This window comes from Gekko japonicus, unplaced genomic scaffold (assembly GCF_001447785.1).
Source record: "Gekko japonicus isolate JY-2015 unplaced genomic scaffold, Gekko_japonicus_V1.1 scaffold250, whole genome shotgun sequence".
NCBI classification, from domain to species: domain Eukaryota; kingdom Metazoa; phylum Chordata; class Lepidosauria; order Squamata; family Gekkonidae; genus Gekko; species Gekko japonicus.
In genome coordinates, this window is record NW_015167538.1 from 291,856 (window position 1) to 312,821 (window position 20,966).

Here is a 20,966-nt window from a genome sequence, read left to right on the forward strand (position 1 = left end):
CTTTTAATCATCGTTTAATGACATATTTTGTGAGCTGCCTGAGAAGGTCTTGGAGGAGAATATGCAGGGAATACATTTTTCAACTCCCCTCCAGTCCGATCCCATGAATTGGTCTCATCTCTCTTTGAAAGCCAAAGCTGCAAGTGATGGTCACCAATCTGGTGTGTGTACACATTTGAACTCAGATCTGCCCTACATTTGTCAAGCAGGGGTCTAATTTAAAGAGGAAACTGGGTGGGAGGGCTACACAGAGAGGGTTGCCAACTGGCCTGTAGCTATGGTGGGGCTATTCGGAGCTCCACCCCCTTCCTTAAAGGCCCCCCACTTCTTCTCAAAAGCATTTAAAGGATCCCTTTAAATGCTCTTGAGAAGAAGGGGGGTGTGGCAGCACGTGCCCCTCTCCCTCCCCTCCTGCAAGATTTAAAGGGCCCTCCGGCTGATCGGACAGGCCATGAGCTCCCTGCCGATTAGCTGAAGGGCCCTTTAAATATTGCAGGAGGGGAGGGAGAGGGGCACGTGCTGCCACACACCCCCTTCTTCTCAAGAGCATCCCCACACCATTATGGCAAATAATGGCAGCCCTACCAGAAAAAAAAGATTGCCCCACAAGCCACAAAATCCTGGCTACGGGCCGGGTTGCCAGCCCTCCAGTGGAGCCCACAGTTCTTCTGGAATGACAAGGAATCTCCAGAGGACAGAGATCAGTTCCTCTGGAGAAAATGGCACCTTCAGAGGATGAACTGCTTGCCAGTTGGGAGGTAGGAGGTTGGGGGAGGGTAAGCCAAAGTTTTCCTAGGACAGGTAGGCTTTGAAAAGAGGTTGGAAGGATGGACTGGGAAACACCTCATAGTTGTTTTGGGAGAGGCTGGAAAGGAGAATGAATGAGCAGAGTCATTTACATGAGCGGGAGACTTGGCGTTGGAGGGTGGCAAAGCCGGAGGACTGAAGATCACAGGCAAGAGCATCACAGGGAAATGTGGGCAGAGAGAGAGGAGGGAAGAGGGATGGGTGGGACAGGGTGATTTCCTTGCCACATAGTTTGGCTCAGGATATTGAGATGGCATGGTGTAGAGGTGATAGGGCTTCCAGCTCTGGGTTGGGAAATCCCTGGCGATTTGGGGGGTGGAGCCTGGGGAGGGTGGGGTTTGGGGAGGGGAGGGGCCTCGGCAGGGCGTGATGCCACAGAGTTCACCCTCCACCGCAGCCGTTTTCTCCAGGGGAACGGATCTTGGTTGCCTGGAGATCAGTTGTCATAGCAGGAGATCTCCAGGTGCCACCTGGGGTTTGGCAACCCAAAGTGGTTAGAGTGTTGGACCAGGATCTGAGAGACCCAGGTTCGAGTCCCTACTCTGCCATGGAAGCTTGCTGGGTGATCTGTGGGCCAGTCACACACTCACGGCCTAACCTACCTCACAGGGTTGTTATGAGGATAAAATGGAAGAAAGGAGAAGGATGTAAGGTGGCTTAGGTGGGGTATAAATGAAGTAAAAGAAAAATAAATTGTGGTGGTGCGGGGGTGAGGAGGACTGGATTCACACCTAGGGTTGTCAGTTGAGGCTAACAAGCTGCTGGGGGACTTTCCAGGAGCCTCCGGGAGAGGGGAGGGTGAAGCATGATTGAACTCCAAAGGGAGTTCTGGCCGTCACATTTAAAGGGACGGTGCTCCTTTTAAATGCCTTCCCTCCATTGGAATAATGGAGGATGGGGGCACCTTCTTTTGGGGTTCATAGAATGGGACCCCCTGGTCCAATCTTTTTGAAACTGGGGGGGGGGAGGTTGAGGAGAGGCACCAGGCACTATGCTGAAAATCCGGTGCCTCTACCTCAAAAAACAGCTTCCCCAGAGCCCCAGATACCTATGGATTGATTCTCCATTATACCCTATGGGGACCGGTCTCCATAGGGTATAATGGAGTGCCCAGCAGACATTCCCCCCGCCCACTTTCTGATAACTCTGAAGTGGGGGGAGAGCCTTCAAACCAGGGGACCCCCTGCCCCCAACTGGCGATTGGCAACCCTATTCACACCCCTCTCCATCAGCCCTACCTGTTCCTCCTCACCAACCCCTGTGCTCTCTTCCAGCCATGGCGGTCCTGGCCTTGCAGCTGGTGGGGCTGGCCCTGTCGGTCTTGGGCTGCCTGGGGGCCATCTTGGCCTGCGCCCTGCCCATGTGGAAGATGACGGCCTTCATCGGCTCCAACATCATCGTGGCGCAGGTCTTCTGGGAAGGCCTATGGATGAACTGCGTCTACGAGAGCACCGGCCAGATGCAGTGCAAGATCTACGACTCCTTGTTGGACCTCCCGTCGGACCTGCAGGCCGCCCGTGCCCTCGTGGTGGTCTCCATCGCCATGGCCTTCCTGGCCCTCCTCATCGCCATCGCTGGTGCCGAGTGCACCCGCTGCATAGAGGACAGGAGCGCCAAGGCCAAGGTCTCGGCGGTGGCCGGCATGGTCTTCATCCTGGCAGGGCTGGCTCTTCTGGTTCCCGTGTCTTGGTCGGCCAGCTCCATCATCAGCAACTTCTACAACCCGCTGGTGCCCGAAGCCCTGAAACGAGAGCTGGGCATCGCGCTGTATGTGGGCTGGGCGGCCAGTGCCCTCTTGGTGTTTGGGGGATCCACTCTCTGCTGCCTCTTCCCTCAAAACAAGGACAAGAAACCCCACCTGGTGAGATATTGTGTGGCAAAACACTCCAACCCGGGGAGCTATGCCCGGAAGGACTATGTGTAGCTTCCTTCAGAAAGCGACTCTCCCTCTGTACCTCACGGAGGACCTCTCCTTTCTCCGGGACTCTGACAGGCAAAGGGAGATCACAGAGGCTGACTGATGCTCAACCGGTGTTCCCAAACCCTCCACATCTCTCTCTCACAGCTCGAGCGTGGAGGGTGTTTGGCGCTGAGGAAACGGTCCATGCCAGCCCATTCTTGTGTGATTTGCGGAACATATCGATGCTGTTAGTGGAAATAGATCCTGCTACACAATGAGTATGTGTTTTATATTGTTTTCGCTAGCACAGCTTTCCCCAGAGAATCCTGGGAACTAGGGTTGCCATCAACCTGGAGAGAAGAAAAGTCCTGCCCCTTGAACGTCCCTTAAAGGGAAGCTATTTACCTGGTGATATTTACTCCTGTGCCACAAAAAGCTTCAAAAGTCCGTTCTCACACATTAAGGGGCAAGGTGTATTTTTCTCTCCCAGTTGCTCGCAACCCTACCGGGAACTGAAGTTTTGAGAGAAGCTTCTTTTAGACACCCCAGCCGAGAGATCCCTCAAGACCAAGAACTTGCCTAGGAGGAAGAGGGAATGATTCATAAACACATTTAAGTAGCCTGTTATACAGATACCAGAGGAAGGCTATGGCAAACCACCCCTGCCTGGTTGAGAGCCAGCTGTGGTGTAGTGGTCAAGAGTGGCAAACTCTAATCCGGAGAACTGGGTTTGATTCCCCATTCCTCCACAGACAGCCAGCTGGGTGACCTTGAGCCAGTCACAGTTCTCTCAGAGCTGTTCTCCCAAGAGCAGTTCTCTCAGAGCTCTTTCAGACCCACCTACCTCACAGGTCGACTTGTTGTGGGAAGTAAGCTGCTCTGAGACTCTGAGTGAAGGGCGGGGTATAAATCCAATCTCCTCCTCCTCCTCCTCTTATCTCTTGCCTTGGAAACCCCACGGGGGGGGGGACTTCACGGGGTGGCCATGAGCTAGTTGCGACTCGACAGCACACTGTACCTTAGTACAGATCAGCCCCGTAGGAAGGGATTTTGGGGGGAGGGGGCCTGGCGGGGTCTCAGCTAATTAAATCAAAATTAATCACATTAATTCAATTTGGGACTGGCCCTGGAGAGAGGGGACCCAGAAGAAATGCTAGGAGGCCAGGCCCTACAGGCCCCGCGTTAGCTACGGGCCTGGTACAGATATGCCTTAAGAGTGTGAGGCGCGGTGAGGCGGTGGCCTTGTGTGACAAATGGGTGTGTGTGTATTTCCCACTGCCTCGTCCTCACTCCCATCCCTATCAATGTGGTGGTCACTGCTGCTCCACTACACTGTCCTCCATCTAGCAATGGGAGCAGGTAGTCCTCCTTCTCACCCAGTTCTTCAGGTGGTACGATCTGTCTCATGAAAGTTTGTGGTACGATCTGTCTCATGAAAGTTTGTGGTACGATCTGTCTCACGAAAGTTTATTCTCCTATTGCCCCTCTGACTGGCAATTGTACACACCAGCAATGTTTATGCCATGTGAAAGAAGCTTGTATCCTAGCTGTGTAGTTTGCCATTTTAAAACAAACCTTTTAAAAACCTGTGGTACTATCTGTCTCGTGAGTTTATTCTCATGCCCTTCCGACTGATGATTCTACACACCAGCAGTGCTTAGGCCATGTGAAAGGGGCGTGTGTCCTAGTCGCGTAACTCGGCAGTGTAAAACAAACCTTTTAAAAACCTGTGGTACTTACCTGTCTCATGAAAGTTTATTCTCATGCCCTCTGATTGACAAGGCGAATGGACTGGATGTCCTAGCTGTGCATAACTGGGCATTTAAAAACAAACATTTCAAAAAAAAATATCCGAGGTACTATCTGCTTGTTTCCTGGTCTTCTGGGTTTTTCTGCACACATCCAGTTATTCTGCTGTCCCCAGAGATGTCTTGTGTGAAAAGTTTTTTCTTATGCCGTCTGACTGGCGATTGCACGTGGCAGCAGTGTTTGTGCCACGAAAAAAGAGCGTGTCCCCAGCTGTGCTTAATTCGGCATTTTAATACAGACAGTTCATTCTAAAAAGTGGAGGGCTCGCGGGAGGAGGGGCGCGCCCTGAGCACAGAGACAGGTGCAAAAAAGCGGCGACTGTCTTGACTCAAAGGAGAAGAAACAGATCCTACTAAGCCTCCGTAGCTGAGGATTTCCTTTAAAGACCCAGCTGTCAGCAAAAGCCGTAACTTCTGGACTGCAAACCAAGCATCTGGGCAAAGAGGAGGCGCCCTTAGATCCCACACTATAAGACTTTGGGGGCAAATGTCCTGGGCAATGCTCCCTCTAAGCTGTGAAGTCTTGTGAGCAAAAATTCTACGTTGTGAGCTCCTGGCATTAACGTTGTGAGCGAGCGACTTGGCTACTGCATAAATTAAGTTTGTGCTGGAACCGTCCTTCCTGAGCGAAGACAAAAGTGTGTGAGTTGGAGGCTAAAAACTGTGACCTAGCTCACACTAACTCAGCTTAGAGGGAACACTGGTCCTGGGTCAGTTCTAGTGTTGCTGGAAGTCTTGGGGGGGCCTAACTCGTCTCCTCCCCTTGTCCAGGCTGAATGACAGCAAATTATATTTTATAACAATTGTATGCAGCAGAATCCCAGAACTGGAGTGCACCATAAAAAGCTAACTGGGCCCTGACCTGGATAGCCGAGGAAAGCCTGATCTCATCAGATCTTGGAAGCTAAGCAGGGTTGACCCTGGCAAGTACTTGGAAGGGAGACCTCCAAGAAATACCGGGGCCGGGAGGCAGAGGCAGGTTATCAAGCCACCTCTCTGAAACATCCAAACCCCACTGGGGTTGCCAGAAGCTGCCATGACTTCCAGGCATGCAAACACACACACAAAAGTGCCGCTGGCCTATACAGAGCTGTGTGATTCAAAGGCCCTTCCCAGCTTGCACTTTCTGTCACTGTGTACTCTCTCCGCCAGGCGTTTTGTCCTCATGATCTTGGATGCATGTGTGTATGTGTCTTCTGCCCTTTAAAATTTTATTCCCCTTTTGAAGCAGTACAAAACGAATAGACTCTGGCAATAATTAACAGGTTTTCACCACACCCGTCCGTCCGTTGCCACTTTGGAACATTCTGTCTTTTCCCACCTTCCTGAAGTCACCTAATATAACATTTAGCGAGGTTATAAAAACATTAAAACAAGCAGTAAAGCTGAAAGCACACCTCTGCTTCTTTCCGGAAGCTCCATTTTCCCTCAAGAGCCAGAGAAAACAAAATGGGATTGCCATCTAAGCGGTGGTGGGAAATGCAATCTATTCCAGTTCACCTAGATTTCCTTTTTAAAATGGCTTGCTGCTTTAATCAAATAAGAACATAAGAACATAAGAGATGCCAATGTTGGATCAGGCCAAAGGCCCATCCAGTCCAACACTCTGTGTCACACAGTGGCCAGAAATACCAGTGCCATCAGGAGGTCCAGCAGTGGGGCCAGGACATTAGAAGCCCTCCCACTGTTGACCCCCCCAAGCACCAAGAAGACAGAGCATCACTTGCCCCAGAGCCCCTATCTATACCTTGTGGCTAATATCCACTGATGGACCTCTGCTCCATATGCTTATCTCCCTTTTGAAGCCGTCCATGCTTGTAGCCGCCACCACTTCCTGTGGCATGAATTTGGGGTGCTTCTTCTGTTATATTCAGTTTTCCTTGGGCTGGCTAAAAACTGGTTCTCCCAAACAGCAAAGAGGGAGAGTCTGGACCAATGCTCCCTCTAAGCTGTGGAGTCCTGTGAGCGAAAATTCTACTTTGTGAGCTACTGGCACTAAAGTTGTGAGCAAGCGATTTGGCTCCTGCATAAATCAGTTTGTTCTGGAGCCATCCTCCCTGAGCTAAGACAACAGTGTGTGAGCTGGAAGCTAAAAAACTGTGAGCCAGCTCACACTAACTCAGTTTAGAGGAAACATTGGTCTGGACTGCACTGCAGGCTGGAGGCTTGTAAAAGGGAATGTTCCTCTGTAAACTAAAATAACCCCTGCGCATAGAAATCTGACATGCCAAGGGAAAAGTTGTCCTCCTGACGAGGATGGCCCAGGACAGCCCCATCTTGTCAGATCTCAGAAGCAGAACAGGATTGGTTGGCCCTAGTTAGCACTTGGGTGGGAAGCCAGCAAGGAAGTCCAGGGTTGCTACGCAGAGACAAGCAGTGACAGACCACCCCTGAAACATCTCTTGCCCTAAAAACCATATGAGGTCACCATGAATCAGCTGTGACTAGACGGTACTTTACACACACACACACACACACACAAGAGGAAAGGTGCCAATGGTTCTATGCCGGTGGACTTAGACGGGCGCAGTGTGAGTGTCAGATGTGGTACAGTCCAAGCCTGAAGTGGGCTGGCTACTTAACTGACAGGGAAAGTTCACTGCAGGCCTCTGCCCAGGAGGGGCCACCAGCAGGCAGGAACAAACAGAGCCGGGCCTGACGGGCTTTGCCCCCACTGGAGGGGCCACTCAGTTCAGGCCTGGCCAACAGTGGCAAAAGTGAGCACGACACCACTTCTTGGCTCCTCTTGCTCCACGGGTGAGCCGATGCCTGTCATTCCCGGCAGTTCTTGCTGTTGGGCCATTTTAATGTCCTGCTCTGCCCATGGTCCAGGCACTGGTTTACCCCCTGCCAGGGCTTTTTTTGTAGAAAAAGCCCAGCAGGAACTCATTAGCATATTAGGCCACACCCAATAGCAGAAACTCATTAGCACATTAGGCCACACCCCTGACAGCACCACTCATTAGCATATTAGGTCACACCCACATGTTACCAGAAGTGTGGTCATCCAGCCACACCCACCTTTTGCTTCTTATTCTGTTTACCTTGTTTGTTGTCAAAACCCAGAGCTTTTTTGGTAGCAGGAACTCCTTTGCATGTTAGGCAACACACCCCTAATGTAGCCAATCCTAATTCCTGTGCATTCCTGCCCAAAAATAGCCCTGCCCCCTGCCATGCTGTCTGGGAGAACAGTGCCACTAATTTGTCTCAAAGACTTTCTGGCCGGCGTCACACAGAGGGCCCGTCTGTTGTCACACAGCACTCTGCCGTTCTCTAGGTGGATCTGGTTCAGCCTCCGGGATTTCGTTTATGGCCCTCTGCTTGTTATTAAGCTAAGCCACTATCGAGGGGGCGCTTCCCTTCCACGCTCTTTCTTCCTGCCCACATGTAAGCCAATGGAGTCATAAACCCGCTGGGGGAACCAGTCTGGTGACTCCAAATGGGACTGCCCTCTGTCCGCAGAACAAAGCCTTTGTCAGGGGTAGTCATGTTTGGGTTTTTGCTTAAAAGAAGAAAAAGCCTCAGCCACACATTCTGGCATCCTTCACAACTTCGGGTTTACGAAGTCCATTTTCCAAATGTACGTGCACATAAAAGTATCCCGCTTTTCTCCCCGGCTAGGACTCAAAGGGGGCTTAGAACACTGTTTGCCCCTCCTCCATTTTCCTACAGCCACCCTGTGAGGTAGGCCAGGCTGCGAGTTTGTGCTGGCCCCAAGGTCAGTGAGCGTCCGTGGTAGAAATGACGATTCGAACCCAGGTCTCCCAGGATGCAGTCCGATACTTCCCCCACTACACCTTGACACTTTCTCGCCTGTTACGGGATTAAAAGCCAGTGCTGGCTTGTCTGTGATGGCTCCTTGTTCGTACTCCACTCCCCAAGAAGACTCTCCGCAAGCAGAGGGACAAGGTGTTCCCTCACAGCTTAAGGACAAGCCCCTCCCCCTACAGGACAATGGCACCAGAAAAGTGAGTCTCAGCCCTGCGCCATAAACTGCAGCTGTATAGGCAGTGTACGTTTGGACAGATATACACTTTGCACATGCTCAGAGGCAGCTCCGGCGTGTTCTTCTTAGTGAAGCATGCAGCTGCTGGTTCGCAGCACACCCCAAAAGCAGTGAACACTTTGGGAAACATCCCTACTCCATCCAATCTTTTTATTTTATTTTATTTATAATTTCAATTTATAGCCCTCCCTCCCCGCAATGCAGGCTCAGGGCGGCTCACAGTTAGGCATACGCCACACATAAAACCGTTAAAACCATAAAACCATTGTTACAAAATTACAAAAATTACAGAAAACATAAGTGCTCTAGATGTTCTAAACAAAATCTTTCATCAAGATGGCGTATCTAAAATGGTATATCTAATCTCTATCTGGTGCCTTCAGAAAGAAGGGGAGCTGCTGCCTCCTTTCACCCCCAACCCTTTCAAAACTAAACAGCACCTCCATGTAAAGAGGCAGTATATCAGATGCTGGGGACAAACACCAGGCGATAGACGCAACCTGCTTGGGAGCACCCAGAGGTGACTTGACTGGCTTTTGTTAGATTGGGGCTAGACGGGTCTTTTCTATTAGCTGCTCTGCAGGTGAAGGGAAGTATCAGAAATACAACTGAGAAAGAGGCAAAGCCAGATTTGCTTCCCCTACTTGGGATTTCGGGGCATGGAAATGAGAAGGGGGGGGGGAAGTAGAAGGTGAACAGTAGGTGGCAGCACTGCAGCCTTCTTTCCCTGCTACTCCCTTCACTACCCAAAGGTGTCTCGGAGTGGCTTACAAACTCCTTTCCCTTCCCCTCCCCACAGCAGACACCCTGTTAGGTGGGGCTGAGAGAGCTCTGACAGAAACTGCTCTTTTTCGAGAATAGCTCTTATCAGAACTATGGCTTGCCCAAGGTCATCCAGCCAGGTGCAAGCGGAGGAGTGGGGAATCATAATCAGCATTAAATTTTCTACATTTATCCCTGTTACATCTATCCCCCCTCCCTTTTCCCCTCCCTTATATGCGACTTCCCACAGTGCTCCGACCTCCTGCACATTTACTTCTAATTTCTTCAACCTCCTGTTTACTCCCTTCTAATTTCTTTTTGTTTCCATTACATTTTTTTCCAATAGTTCACTAGGTAACTCTTATTTCATTATCACAATTATTTCTTTACCTATCATAACTCTCAGAAAAACTCTAAAAAGTTCTGTATTCAATAATTCTCAAAACAGAATAAATTGCCTTTTACTTCCCAATGCTTCTTTTAAATCTTTCCAATCATTAAAAAACTCTTCTGCTTCCATGTTATTCAATTTCCTTGTCATTTTGTCCATTTCAACTGCAAACAACAGTTTCTTAATCCACTCTTCAATTTTCGGAATCCTTGAACGTCTATTTTGCTCAACCCAATAAGCCCCAACTCTGATTTTGGAGAGCATGAGATTCAAAGGACAAGTACTTTTACTTTGCAAATATACGACTTTGGAAACACCCCCAGAAGAGAGGAGCTGGCAGTCTCCGGAAGGCACGCCTTCAGAGACGGATGCGCAAGTCTTCGGGTTGCCAGCCTCCTGCAATTACAACTGATCTCCAGACGACAGGGATCAGTCCCCCTGAGGGAAATGGCAGCTCTGGGAGGGGGACTCGACAGCATCATGACCCCGGCCAAGTACTCCCCCCAGGCTTTGCCCCCAAATCTCCTGGAATTTCCAAACCTGGGGCTGACAACCCTGAGAAGTATGGCTGGACAGGCTTGTGGCGGTAAAGGAAAGGCGCTCTGTCTATGACCCAAGGAACGTGTTTGCTTTATTATTGCTTCCACGTGTTCCCAAACTGAGTCCTGGTAGGAAAAACTGGGTCTGGAACTAAGCTCTTTGGAAAAGCCAGCTCTTCCCGTGAGCCTCTCCTGGCCACCTACTGGACCAAAGCCGCTTTGGGGAATCTCCCAGCAAGCAGAGGGTTAAGGCACTCCCTCAAAAGCTGACACTCGGAGTCTTCCGGTACAGGTAAATCACCCCAGAAATGTAGTCTGCGCCCCCCTGGGCTTCCTGCTCCGATGTCGCCCTCTCCCACTGTTTGACTTCTTGCACCTTGACCTTTTCCCACAATCCTCGCTGCTCCAGGTCATCCAGCAGCTGCTGCATCTGGCTTTTGTACCACAGGTTGCTTTGGTTGGTCCGCGTGGTCAGGCACAAAAAGCCCCCTGTGAGGTGAAGAGGTGATCAAACATCACACAGGCACATACAGGCATGTAGCTGGCAGGGGGAGGGGGTGGGCAAGAGAAGCCCTGGACCTGAATCCGGCCCCTTGCAGGGAAATATCTGGCCCTTCGTACTGCTAAACTCTCACTTCCTTGCTTCTTGAACACAGAGGGAGGGCAGCAGGAAAAATCCAGACTGCGCATCTCTCTGCTGCTTCTCTTCTTGGCCTTTGTCTTGCAATATCTTTCTGAGGCATTTCCTCGCTCGTGGAGACGGAACACTAGGGAGATGGAGGTGAATTGTGCTATCCCTTCTCCCCCTTTCTGGGAGGAAAAGAGCTGGGGAGAAATGGGTCTGGAAGCCAACTGGTCCCTCATAGGGTGTGCTTTGCCTCTGCCCTCCACAGGTCAAACTAGTTGCTCATCACATAAGAACTGTAGGGCAGATGGGAGAGAATCCTGGCTAACCAGGATTATTCCTTCAGCAACACTGTCTAACCCAGGGGTACCCAATGTAGTGCCCGTGGGCTCCACGGTGCCAGCAAACACCTTTCCTGGAGCCCACCAAGTGGTTTTAGGAAGTGGGTGGAGCCTTCTGATTGACCATTAGAGAGCTGTGCAGATTTCTAAAAGGCTGCCACCACAACACAAGGCGCTTCACTTGTGTGACTGAAGAGAAGCGGTGGCAGCCATTTTGTTGCTGGCTCCACCTCCTGAGACAACCATTTTGTGGCAGCTCGTTCGGTAGGTTTGCCAAGTCCCCCCGGGGGGCGGGGAAAACCCTGCCCCAGAGGCCCGTTCCCCGCCGGCGGTGGATCGGGCCCCGGGGGGAACCCCCAAAGTACGCGACGTGCACGTCACCCGGAAGTGACGCGACCACACCGGGCACGTTGGGGGCGGGGCCACGGTCATCCGAGGGAAAACTCTATGTTTTTCCCTAGGATGGTCGTGGCCCCGCCCCAGCGTGCCCGGCCTGGTCGCGTCCCTTCCGAGTGATGTGGTTGCAGCGCGCGCACTTCGCGAGCGCACACACACTCCTGGACCGGCACTGGAGTCCCCCGCTCCAGCGCCACTTCAGACTTCGCAACCCTATCGTTCGGGGCTGCGTCCACAATGCTCTGTCAGAATTCCAAAGCTGCCCACAGGCTCAAAAAGGTCAGGGGCCTCTGGCCCAACCCAAACCACCACCATCACCTCAGCATACCATCTACCCATCCATTCCGGCCTTGTCCCTTTCCTGTGAACTGGAAGCAGAGACTCCCCCCCCCCCCCCCCCAATCCTTCCGTGTTTCCCCTGCAGGAGCAAGATTCAACCACAGCAAGAGATTAAGGCCTGGAAATCTCTCTGGGCAGAGCTAGGCCGCAGGGAAGACAAGGGAAGCTGATCCAAACAAGCCGACTTAGCTGTCCACCTTCCCCAGCTCCCAGTCAACAGCCTACTTAGAAAAGCCTCTCAGGGCAGTAGCACCATCTAGTGACCGCAGACACCAAATCCTGACTGTCTTGCTGCATCGGACCAAAGAGGGCCCCCATCAAGCACAGCATCTGGGATGTTTTCCTGATCCTTGGAGCTGCTCTATGCCCCACTGAAGGAAAAAGCAATATTTCCTCCAGAGGCCAAATACCAGCTCCTCTGGGGGCTACAGAAGGCCAGGGAAAAAAAAAAAGAGTAAATCCCCACCTCCCTAATTCACAGCCTGGATCCAGACCTGGGTGTCTCCCGCAGCTGCTGTTGAGCTACAAGAAGGGGTCAGAGATTGTCCAGCATCTGGGTTAAAAATGCCACAGAATACTAAATTAAATTAAGAAAAGTCTGTGGAAGTGGGAGCCGTTAATACATTCAGCAGATTTTCTCAGGCATTGAATCAGGGTTTACAGGTAGTTATTGCTTTCAGTTAATCGGACTGGCCCCTCCTTTCAACCCCGATGTACAGTTCTCTCTTTCCACAGCTTATTTTATAGTATTGAAGGCCCCGGCTACGGTCTACAAATCAGCCATACAGCCAGAGGCCTCTGCGCCTTAAGGCTGCGGCAACAGAAGACAATGGAAACCGAGCCCTGAGTCTCCTGAGCGACAAACAATACCTCCGCTGCACGCAACAAAGATCTTAACAGCGACTAGTTTCCTTGCCGCGTGTACCAAACCTGGGAATGCAGTCAAATTAATGAATTCCAAAACTGCCAGCTTCCCACTGCATCTGTCCTGCAAAGTAGCTGGGACCCTACAGGTGAGAGAAATGGGAAGGCAGGGAAAGGGAATGAGCCTGCCTCGCTTTCTGTCCTTAAGGAGCACAGATTCCTCAGGATGTAGGGCGGAGGAATGTTATCCTTCCAAGAGCCACAGAAGAGAGCGAGTCTGGAATGGAGCCTCTGTGGTCAGAGGCAGTCTACCACAGATCGCCAACTGCTGGAGACAAACCATCTTCAACCAGTGTGGAACGGCACTCCTGTAGTCAGAAGCAAGCTACCTCAGATCACCAGCCACCAGAGACAAACCACAGGCCTGGCTGTTTCCTGACCTGACTGCATCTTTCTACCGCTGGCCGCTGTTGGGGGTTCTGTGCTGGGCTGGGTGGATATCTGGTCCACCCCAGTTCTGCCAAGTGTCCCGATGAATCCCTGTCCTCCCTGGGTTCCCCCAGAAATCAAGCTTGTCTTGCCAAAGCCCTTACCTGGTTTGGTGACACGAAGCAGCTCTGGGATGACGCTGGTGGGCACCTGCCCTTCACTGAGAGCCCCTACGATCAGAACGGCATCGTAGAAGCCTGGGGTGGAAGGAATGATGCTCAGCCGCGAGGAAGAAGAAGGCGAGGAGGGAGTGAAAGGAAGCAATCCCCTGAGAGAGAGCTTCCTGTCCACCTCAGCCTCTCCTTCCCACTTCCAGCTCCTTCCTGGCTGTGTTACCTGAGGATGCGGGCAAGGCTTCCTGGCCCAGCATGCACTGCTTCAGCTCCTGGTACAGCTCCTTCCGGCGTGCAAGTTCCAACATCCCATGGCTTCCGTCCAGGCCATGGAAACAGCAGAAACCCCTTGCCTGCAGCTTAGAACATGGCACAAATCACGTTGCTATGGAACTGTTGCTACAGAGTTGAATTGCTTGACTGCCTCTTGCTTTTTATGGCCCTTGGCTTATAACAGCTCAATGCCTAATCTTCTTGGCTTGCCACCATTTCCACCATGTGCCAGCCTGGGCAGATCTTTACACCAGGAGCTTGTGAATATTTGCTTTACATCTTTTGGTCTGCGGAAGAGTTCTGGGGAACCCGAAAGCTTGCACATTGTGACATGTCATTGGGTAGATCTTAGTAAAGGGTATTACGTGGATGGTGGTTTGGGCCTTTGGTTTGTAGCTTGGGGGTGCTACTTGGACCCCGGTCTACGGGCATTGTTTTCAGAACCCAAAGGTTAAGAAGATCTGAATGTATCGGCCCAATAATTCTGTTAGTCAAATTAAAAACATTACATGTTGACAGATATACAACAATATACACGGACTTATTACGAAGTAGATTAAAAAACAGATACTGGCCCTGGTGATAGCCTCAATTAAGAATCAAATTGTACAGTAACAGCCAAAACTGACCATTACTGACCCTGACCATACACATTTTGGCCCATCAGCCTTCCTTGGTGGTCAAACAAAGGATATTACAGAATAGCTTCTGACATCACAATGTAGTAATCATTTCTTATAAATTGACCAAGATGAAATTTTTACATGCTTATTGCCTGAGACCAAAGGCAAAGGTATTAATCAGAGGCCTCATTCTTGCTGGTTTGCTGCCATGGTCAGGTACACCTTCCTATAGTAATGGTTCAATTGTGTACCTTTCTCACTTGGTCAGAAAAATCCAATGTAGCCAGGACCAATGTTCCCTCTAAGCTGTGGAGTCCTGTGAGCAAAAATTCTACTCTGTGAGCAACTGGCATTAAAGTTGTGAGCAAGTAATTTGGCTACTGCATAGATCAGTTTGCTCTGGAGCCATCCTTCCTGGGCTAAGACACGGAGACTAAAAACCTGTGAGCTAGCTCACACTAACTCAGCTTAGAGGGAACACTGCCAGGAACCAATAGTGATGTAATAGTACAGGCACTGCTGTCAGTGGGCATCAGCCACAATTACCAGGAGATTGCGCACCATTAGTGGGCACTTGGTAAGCCTCCCAACCAATGCTCCCTCTAAGGTGTGGAGTTTTCTGACCAAAAATTCTACTTTGTGAGCTACTGGCGTTAAAGTTGTGAGTGAGCGATTTGGCCACTGCATCAATTAGTTTGCTCTGGAGCCCTCCTTCCTGAGCTAAGACAAAAATGTGTGAGCTGGAGGCTAAAAAACTGTGAGCTAGCTCACACTAACCCAGCTTAGAGGGAACACTGCTCCCAAGAGCCCAGACTAAGATGCAACCCCAGGTGAGACAGGGGACCCCATTACCTCCTGGGCCACAAGCCCTGTGCCACAAGCCACATCCAGCACCAGAGCATCTGCGATGGAACCCTGGAACACCGAGGCCAGGCAGGAAGCAGCCAATTGGGGGGCTTGGTAGTGCAACACAGTCACGTCCTACAGGAGAAAAGTGTCAGGCAGCTGTTTGAGCTGGTGAATTCATCAGAAGTGTTTTTTTTTTTAAGAGTAGTAGTAGTAGTTTGGATTTATACCCCACCCTTCACTCGGAGTCTCAGAGCGGCTCACAAACTCCTTTCCCTTCCCCTCCCCACAACCTGTGAGGTAGGTGGGGCTGAGAGAGCTCTGACAGAAACTGCTCTTTTCAAGAACACCTCTGACAGAACTCTGGCTTGCCCAAGGTCATCCAGCAGCTGCAAGTGGAGGAGTGGGGAATCAAACCCGGTTCTCCGCGCACATAACCACTACACCAAATTGGCTCTCTATGCTATGACGCTCTATACTTAATTGTGATAGTAAACTGAGATTCGGCTCAAGGCCACCAAGAAAGGATTATGACTACGCGGGGATTTGTACTTTGCCTTGAAACAGAGCAGTCCGCGTTCTTTATCTTCTGCACGTTCCAGAGCAGAGTCCGAGATCAGGAAACATGTTGGGGGTGAGTCTTGGCTGAGATTGAGACACGGTAACCGCCCCTGGTGCTCAAAACAGGTCAGATAAAAGAAGGGAAATGGGGCAAAATGGGAGGATGGGAGATAAGAAGGTTTCAAAGGATGGATGCCAGCCAGGATGGAGGCTTGCACTGCTTATCAAACCACAGGAGCAGGATCCGTCCAACCTGTGTTGGAGGCAGCTGCACACCCCTGAAAAGGAGTGTCCTTAGAGCCAGTATTGCTAATGCACATACAAGACGTGAAAGCTGGGGGTGGGGGAAGGGGGGGGTGGACCCCTGGCTCATATGCAGCTATCTGCGCAGCCAAGTTTAAAGCTTTCCTCTGAATTGTAAGAAGTGTCTTTTTCTCTCAAAAGCCGAGCAAAACAAGCCCGTTTCTTTCTGCAAGGCCCTCACGCTTGATACACAAATCTGTCTGCGTGCTCCCGTTGCCGAATTGGAAACACATAGTCGGAGTCTCAACGAGTTAGATGAATATCTGTTTAATGCATTGAAATAGGGAACACAGGGCTGAGTACCTTAGCACTTCAGCAATTCTGAAGCTGTATTCTGCCATAACCAGGAAGGGCAGAAGGTCTTATACCCCAAATGACATCACATATAGTTTACACATTAAAGACTCTCTAATTGGTCATGTATGTCAGGGATTGTATTTGCTTATCTGCTCTTCAGAGCAATGGGAACATTAGGGAACACGGAGATCCTTTCTGACCTTAGCGAAGCTTGTCCCACTTTCCCTTGTTTTTGGGGAGCTGGGTGATAAGGGTTGTGATTCACATTCAACTTTGCTCTGGGCTGCAGTGGGCTATGCCGATAAGGTGTCTGTACTAAGTTCGGCACCATGCTCACCCATGCTCTGGTAACACTGAGGCATGAGTACCATGCTGGCATGCAGGGCTACCTTTGAAAAGCACTTGGAAACTTTGAGAGGTGCACAATGCAGCAGACAGATTGTGAACGAGGGTTGACTGCCATGGGTTGAACCAGGGTTAAACGACTGCTGCTGCCTCCCACTTCATTCCAGGGCTCAATTAATTCAAAGTGCTGCTGTTACCCTAAGGGGCGTGAGCAACTACAAGACTGCCTTTTCCTCTATAAACCGGCCCCACCTGCCAAAAATCTGAATAGAAGGCTCGTCTTTGAGTGCCCTGCCTTTGGAAGCAAGGTGGGTTGCTACCAGAAACAGGGACTTTTCTGTGTTGGCACTGAGGTTAAGGAATTCCCTCCCTTTATGTGGACTCGCAGCCACCTTGGTTACCCATTCAGATACCAAAGTTTTTCTCTTCTCTTGAGCTTTCAGTGGTGCCGTTTAATTGTTCTTGGTATTGCGTGCCTTTCCGTTCTCATTGATTAATAGCAATAGCCATTCACTAATAATCTTCTTTATATTGTCCAGCTTTATTGCTGTTTTTGTTTTTCCGTTTCCCTTCGGGGAGGGTTTGTATTCTGTCCCATAAGCCACCTGGAGGGCTTCATGCCAAAATCAGGGCAGACATTTTCCGTATAAATATTTATGGCCAAATGGTAGGAGATCGTTCCCTTTTAATCCTGTGGAATTATTCCTGACCTTTTGAATGCAAGCAGCTCCCTTCTCTGGCCCTTCTGCTTGGGGTGGGTGGGTGGGTGGGTGGGCTGAGTGCAAAACATACTTTTTTTGATGTTCTTTTACCAGACAGATGCTTGTCAATAAAATTCTTGTTAACGGGTAACTAAATCCACGTAACGATCACTTATATTTCCCCCTATATTTGGAGACATGATCTGGGTTGTATGGTAACAAAACACACAGTCAGCTACACTATTAGGAACTAAGCTTCTAGTCCACAAGAAACAACCGTTTTGAACTAGAGGGCTGTCAAATGATTGGCTTCTAATTCAGAATAAGACTGTTGCAAGCCAGTACTTACTCACCGCAAGGAGAGATGTGGAGGGGAAGAATAAGACTGTTGCAAGCCAGTACTTACTCACCGCAAGGAGAGATGTGGAGGGGAAGAATAAGACTGTTGCAAGCCAGTACTTACTCACCACAAGGAGAGATGTGGAGGGAAGCGTGGGTGCGCGTGTTCTAGGAAGACACCTCCTTCATCCTTCCTGTAAGGCCTTTCCTATAATCTCACAACCCTGACGGATGGTTGGGCTATACTTTCCTAGTGATCAAAGGAAAGCTCACTGTACATGCTCAGGGGCATTGTCTTGACTCTTGCTTCCTGTGTTCCCGGTTATGAAAACAATTTTCACTGTTTAAATTAAGAACACAAACATTGCCTGGATCAGACCAAGCCCCTTAGGGTGGCCAACAATGGGTTGGGAAATCCCTCAAGATTTTGGAGGTGGAGCCTGAGGTGGGAGGCGGAGCTCAATGACCTAGAATGCCACAGGATCCGCTCTTCAAAGCAGCCACTCCCTCCAGGGGAACTGATTTCTGTCACCTGGAAATCAGATGTAATTCCAGGTGTTCTCCAGGACCCTCCTGGAGATTGGCAACCCTAGCCCATTCCCAAAGCTGGCCAGTCACTGGGAAGCTCTAGAGCAGGGTATGAAGGTGAGGGCTGCTCCTCTTGTTTCGTGCTGTATCCCCGGGCATTGACAGATAGACTGCCTCTGAACACAGAGGTTCCATTTAACTGTTGCAGCCCATAACTACGGACACGCATCCCCTCCACGAATCTCCCAACGCTTTGCAAAAAGCCAGCTACACTTGCATGCAGGAAGGGAAATGCCCTCTGCACGTGCTCTTTAGTTACCGCTTCCGGAGCACAAGTGATAAATCAGGTCAGTAAAGCTGGGGTGACTTGGGGAAGCACCTGCTCATAGTCCGGGGCCCAGCCGTCGTAGAAGCGCAGTTGCTCCTCCGGGTCCGTTCCGTGATGGACCGCGGAAACGCGGCGCTGCACTTCGGCAAGGCTCCGACTGCTGGAGGCAGCCATGGCGCCGGGGGGCCGGTCTTTTCCTGCCCCCATTGACCGCCTCTAGGCCGGCCCTCCCGGAGAAGGCGGCTCCCTTTCCCAGCCTCTGCTGCGCCCGATGGATCTGCTGTCTGGGCGCGGCTTAAACGCAAAGCCCAGCCACGGGCTCGATTTAATTTGCCTGCAGGGCTGCGTCCCGCCCTCTCGATGAGAAATCAATACGTTGCGTGTTTTGTTTCTTTCTTTCTTGAGTCCTCTCAGCTGGAGTTGGCGGAAGCCTGTGAGACTCTTTTCAAGATTAATCTTGGCTCTTTTATAGAATTAATCGTCGGCTTTTAATTTGGATTGAACGTTTACCACGCCTAGCCCCGCCCGTTAGATTATCTTTTAATATTAAAATTAAATGACCGCACGGTCTTTGGGAGTTTGGTGGGCCGCCCGAAGCCTGTTTTGGGTCAAAACCGCGAGAGATACCTTGATTAAAGAAATTAATTCCCTATGCAACCCTTTGCGGAGTCACTCCGGTTTAAGCACACCGATTTCAATGGACCCGAGGCAGGAATAACTTTGCAAAGGATTGCACAGCAAATGTTCAAACTTTTATGATAAATGCCAACTCCAAGCATCCTTAGGGCGTTAAGAAGGCGAGATTTTATATGAGATTGATATGGGGCAGGATTGAGCATGGACACTAAGCGCTTGCAACAGGCGCCTTTGGACTCTTCCCCTCTTTCCAGGAAGGCAATCCATTTTTGGCCTAATTTAAACACAGCACATCAGGCAGCAGCTCATCTGGGCATCTTCGGAAGGCGGGATAATGGCTCTGTCTCCGCTGCCATGGCAACCAGGGCGACAGGTACCAATCTCCACGGCAACCGGACAAAGGTGCTCCTGTATTGTCTATGCAGAGTTCGCAGGAGGAGGAGAGAGTGGCATCTGAGGCCTTGGGAGGAGCCTAGTAGTTGGATGTGACGTCAGACGCAATCTCTTCTGTGACGTCACAAAAAGACCCAGGTCTTTGAAGCTGGCTGGACAATTTGCACTATGCTTGGAGGTAGTTTCTGACATCTCTAGCCCTTCAAAAAGCAGTTGGCTTACAAAACCCCTTCAAAGCGACTTCCTTGGGAATTTGGTTGGTGGCTAATAGATGTCTCGACAAGGAGGTCCTTTTGGTTCCCACCATTCAGCAAACAGGTGAGTCCTCTGAGGGATGTGTACAGCACCCAGCACAAGGTCCATAGCGCTCTCAATCACCGTTTTATCTTGTCCTTCCTCCATGATGTGATATGACAGGTTCAAAGAGAGGCTCCCGGTGAACCAATGAGCTTCGTGGGCAAGTGGGGCTTTGAACGGGTCCTAGTTTGACACTGTAACCATTATGCTGCAGGGGTGCTAGGAGTTGTAGGCGGACTTACGCCTCACTGTCATCTTCCCTCAGGCGGCAAGCGCTGTCCTTTGAGACAGCTAGCTGCATGTACCTGAATACATTGGCATGAAGAAGGTCCCAGGTTCAGATCTCAGCACTTCCAGGTGAAACAAGCAGGTAGGAGGTGATGGGAAAGACCTCTGCCTGAGACCCTGGAGAGCTGCTGCTGGTCTGAATAGACAATAATTACCTTGATGGACCAAGGGTCTGATTCAGTATAAGGCAACTTCATTTGTGTTCCTTTGCCTGAGGTCTTGGGGACAAGCGTTGCTTGTTCATTAGGGGAAGGGCCGTGATTCAGCAGAAGAGCCTCTGCCTCGCGTGCAGAAGGTCCCAGGGTCAATCCCCGGCATCTCCAGTTAAAAAGATGAGGCAGTAGGTGACGTGAAAGATCGCTTTCTTGATGAGCCGCTGCCAGTAACGCTTTCACACACACTCAGTTGGCATGCTTTCAGTCCACTTTCAGTGCACGGTCGCTGAAATGGATTGAAACGGCAATATTTAGCATGTGTGAAAGCACCGTACTGGCCATGATCGATCGATGGTCTGATTCAGTATAAGGCAGCTTCTTGTGTGTGAGAGAGATGGTAAATCTGCTCCTCCTTTACCCACAGTCCACTGCAAAGCTCTCTCAGTTGCACTGCATTGCTGCTGCAACCCTCCCCGGGCAAGCCTTAATACTTGATGGAGCCGGCCGCCTGTCAAACCCTCCCAGAAGACCAGGCTTTTCCTGACAAGGATCCTGATCCGGCGTCCCGGCCTCCAGCGTCCATCGGCAGGACCCGACGCGGGGCAGTGCAAGGCAAGCCTAGCGCCCTCTACTTGAAGCTCCTCTCCTTGCGCGTTGGGCTGTTGGGCTGGTT

The 20,966-nt window shown here is 50.7% G+C and overlaps 2 protein-coding genes across 2 annotated transcripts; one reads left to right on the plus strand and one right to left on the minus strand.

Annotated features, from left to right (window-relative positions):
• The first annotated feature begins 2,083 nt into the window (after positions 1 to 2,083).
• On the plus strand, positions 2,084 to 2,731 carry LOC107112405 (claudin-4-like). The gene has a single exon (XM_015413534.1). The coding sequence runs from the start codon at positions 2,084 to 2,086 to the stop codon at positions 2,729 to 2,731; it is 648 nt and encodes a 215-aa protein (XP_015269020.1).
• A 7,151-nt stretch (positions 2,732 to 9,882) lies between these two features.
• WBSCR27 (Williams Beuren syndrome chromosome region 27) lies at positions 9,883 to 18,770 on the minus strand. The gene is made up of 5 exons (XM_015413554.1): positions 18,576 to 18,770; positions 15,129 to 15,257; positions 13,604 to 13,739; positions 13,372 to 13,464; positions 9,883 to 10,702 (listed from the first exon to the last, which is right to left on the minus strand). Exons 1-5 carry the CDS (start codon positions 18,729 to 18,731, stop codon positions 10,473 to 10,475), a joined length of 744 nt encoding a protein of 247 aa, XP_015269040.1. The 5' UTR covers positions 18,732 to 18,770; the 3' UTR covers positions 9,883 to 10,472.
• Between the last annotated feature and the right edge of the window lie 2,196 nt (positions 18,771 to 20,966).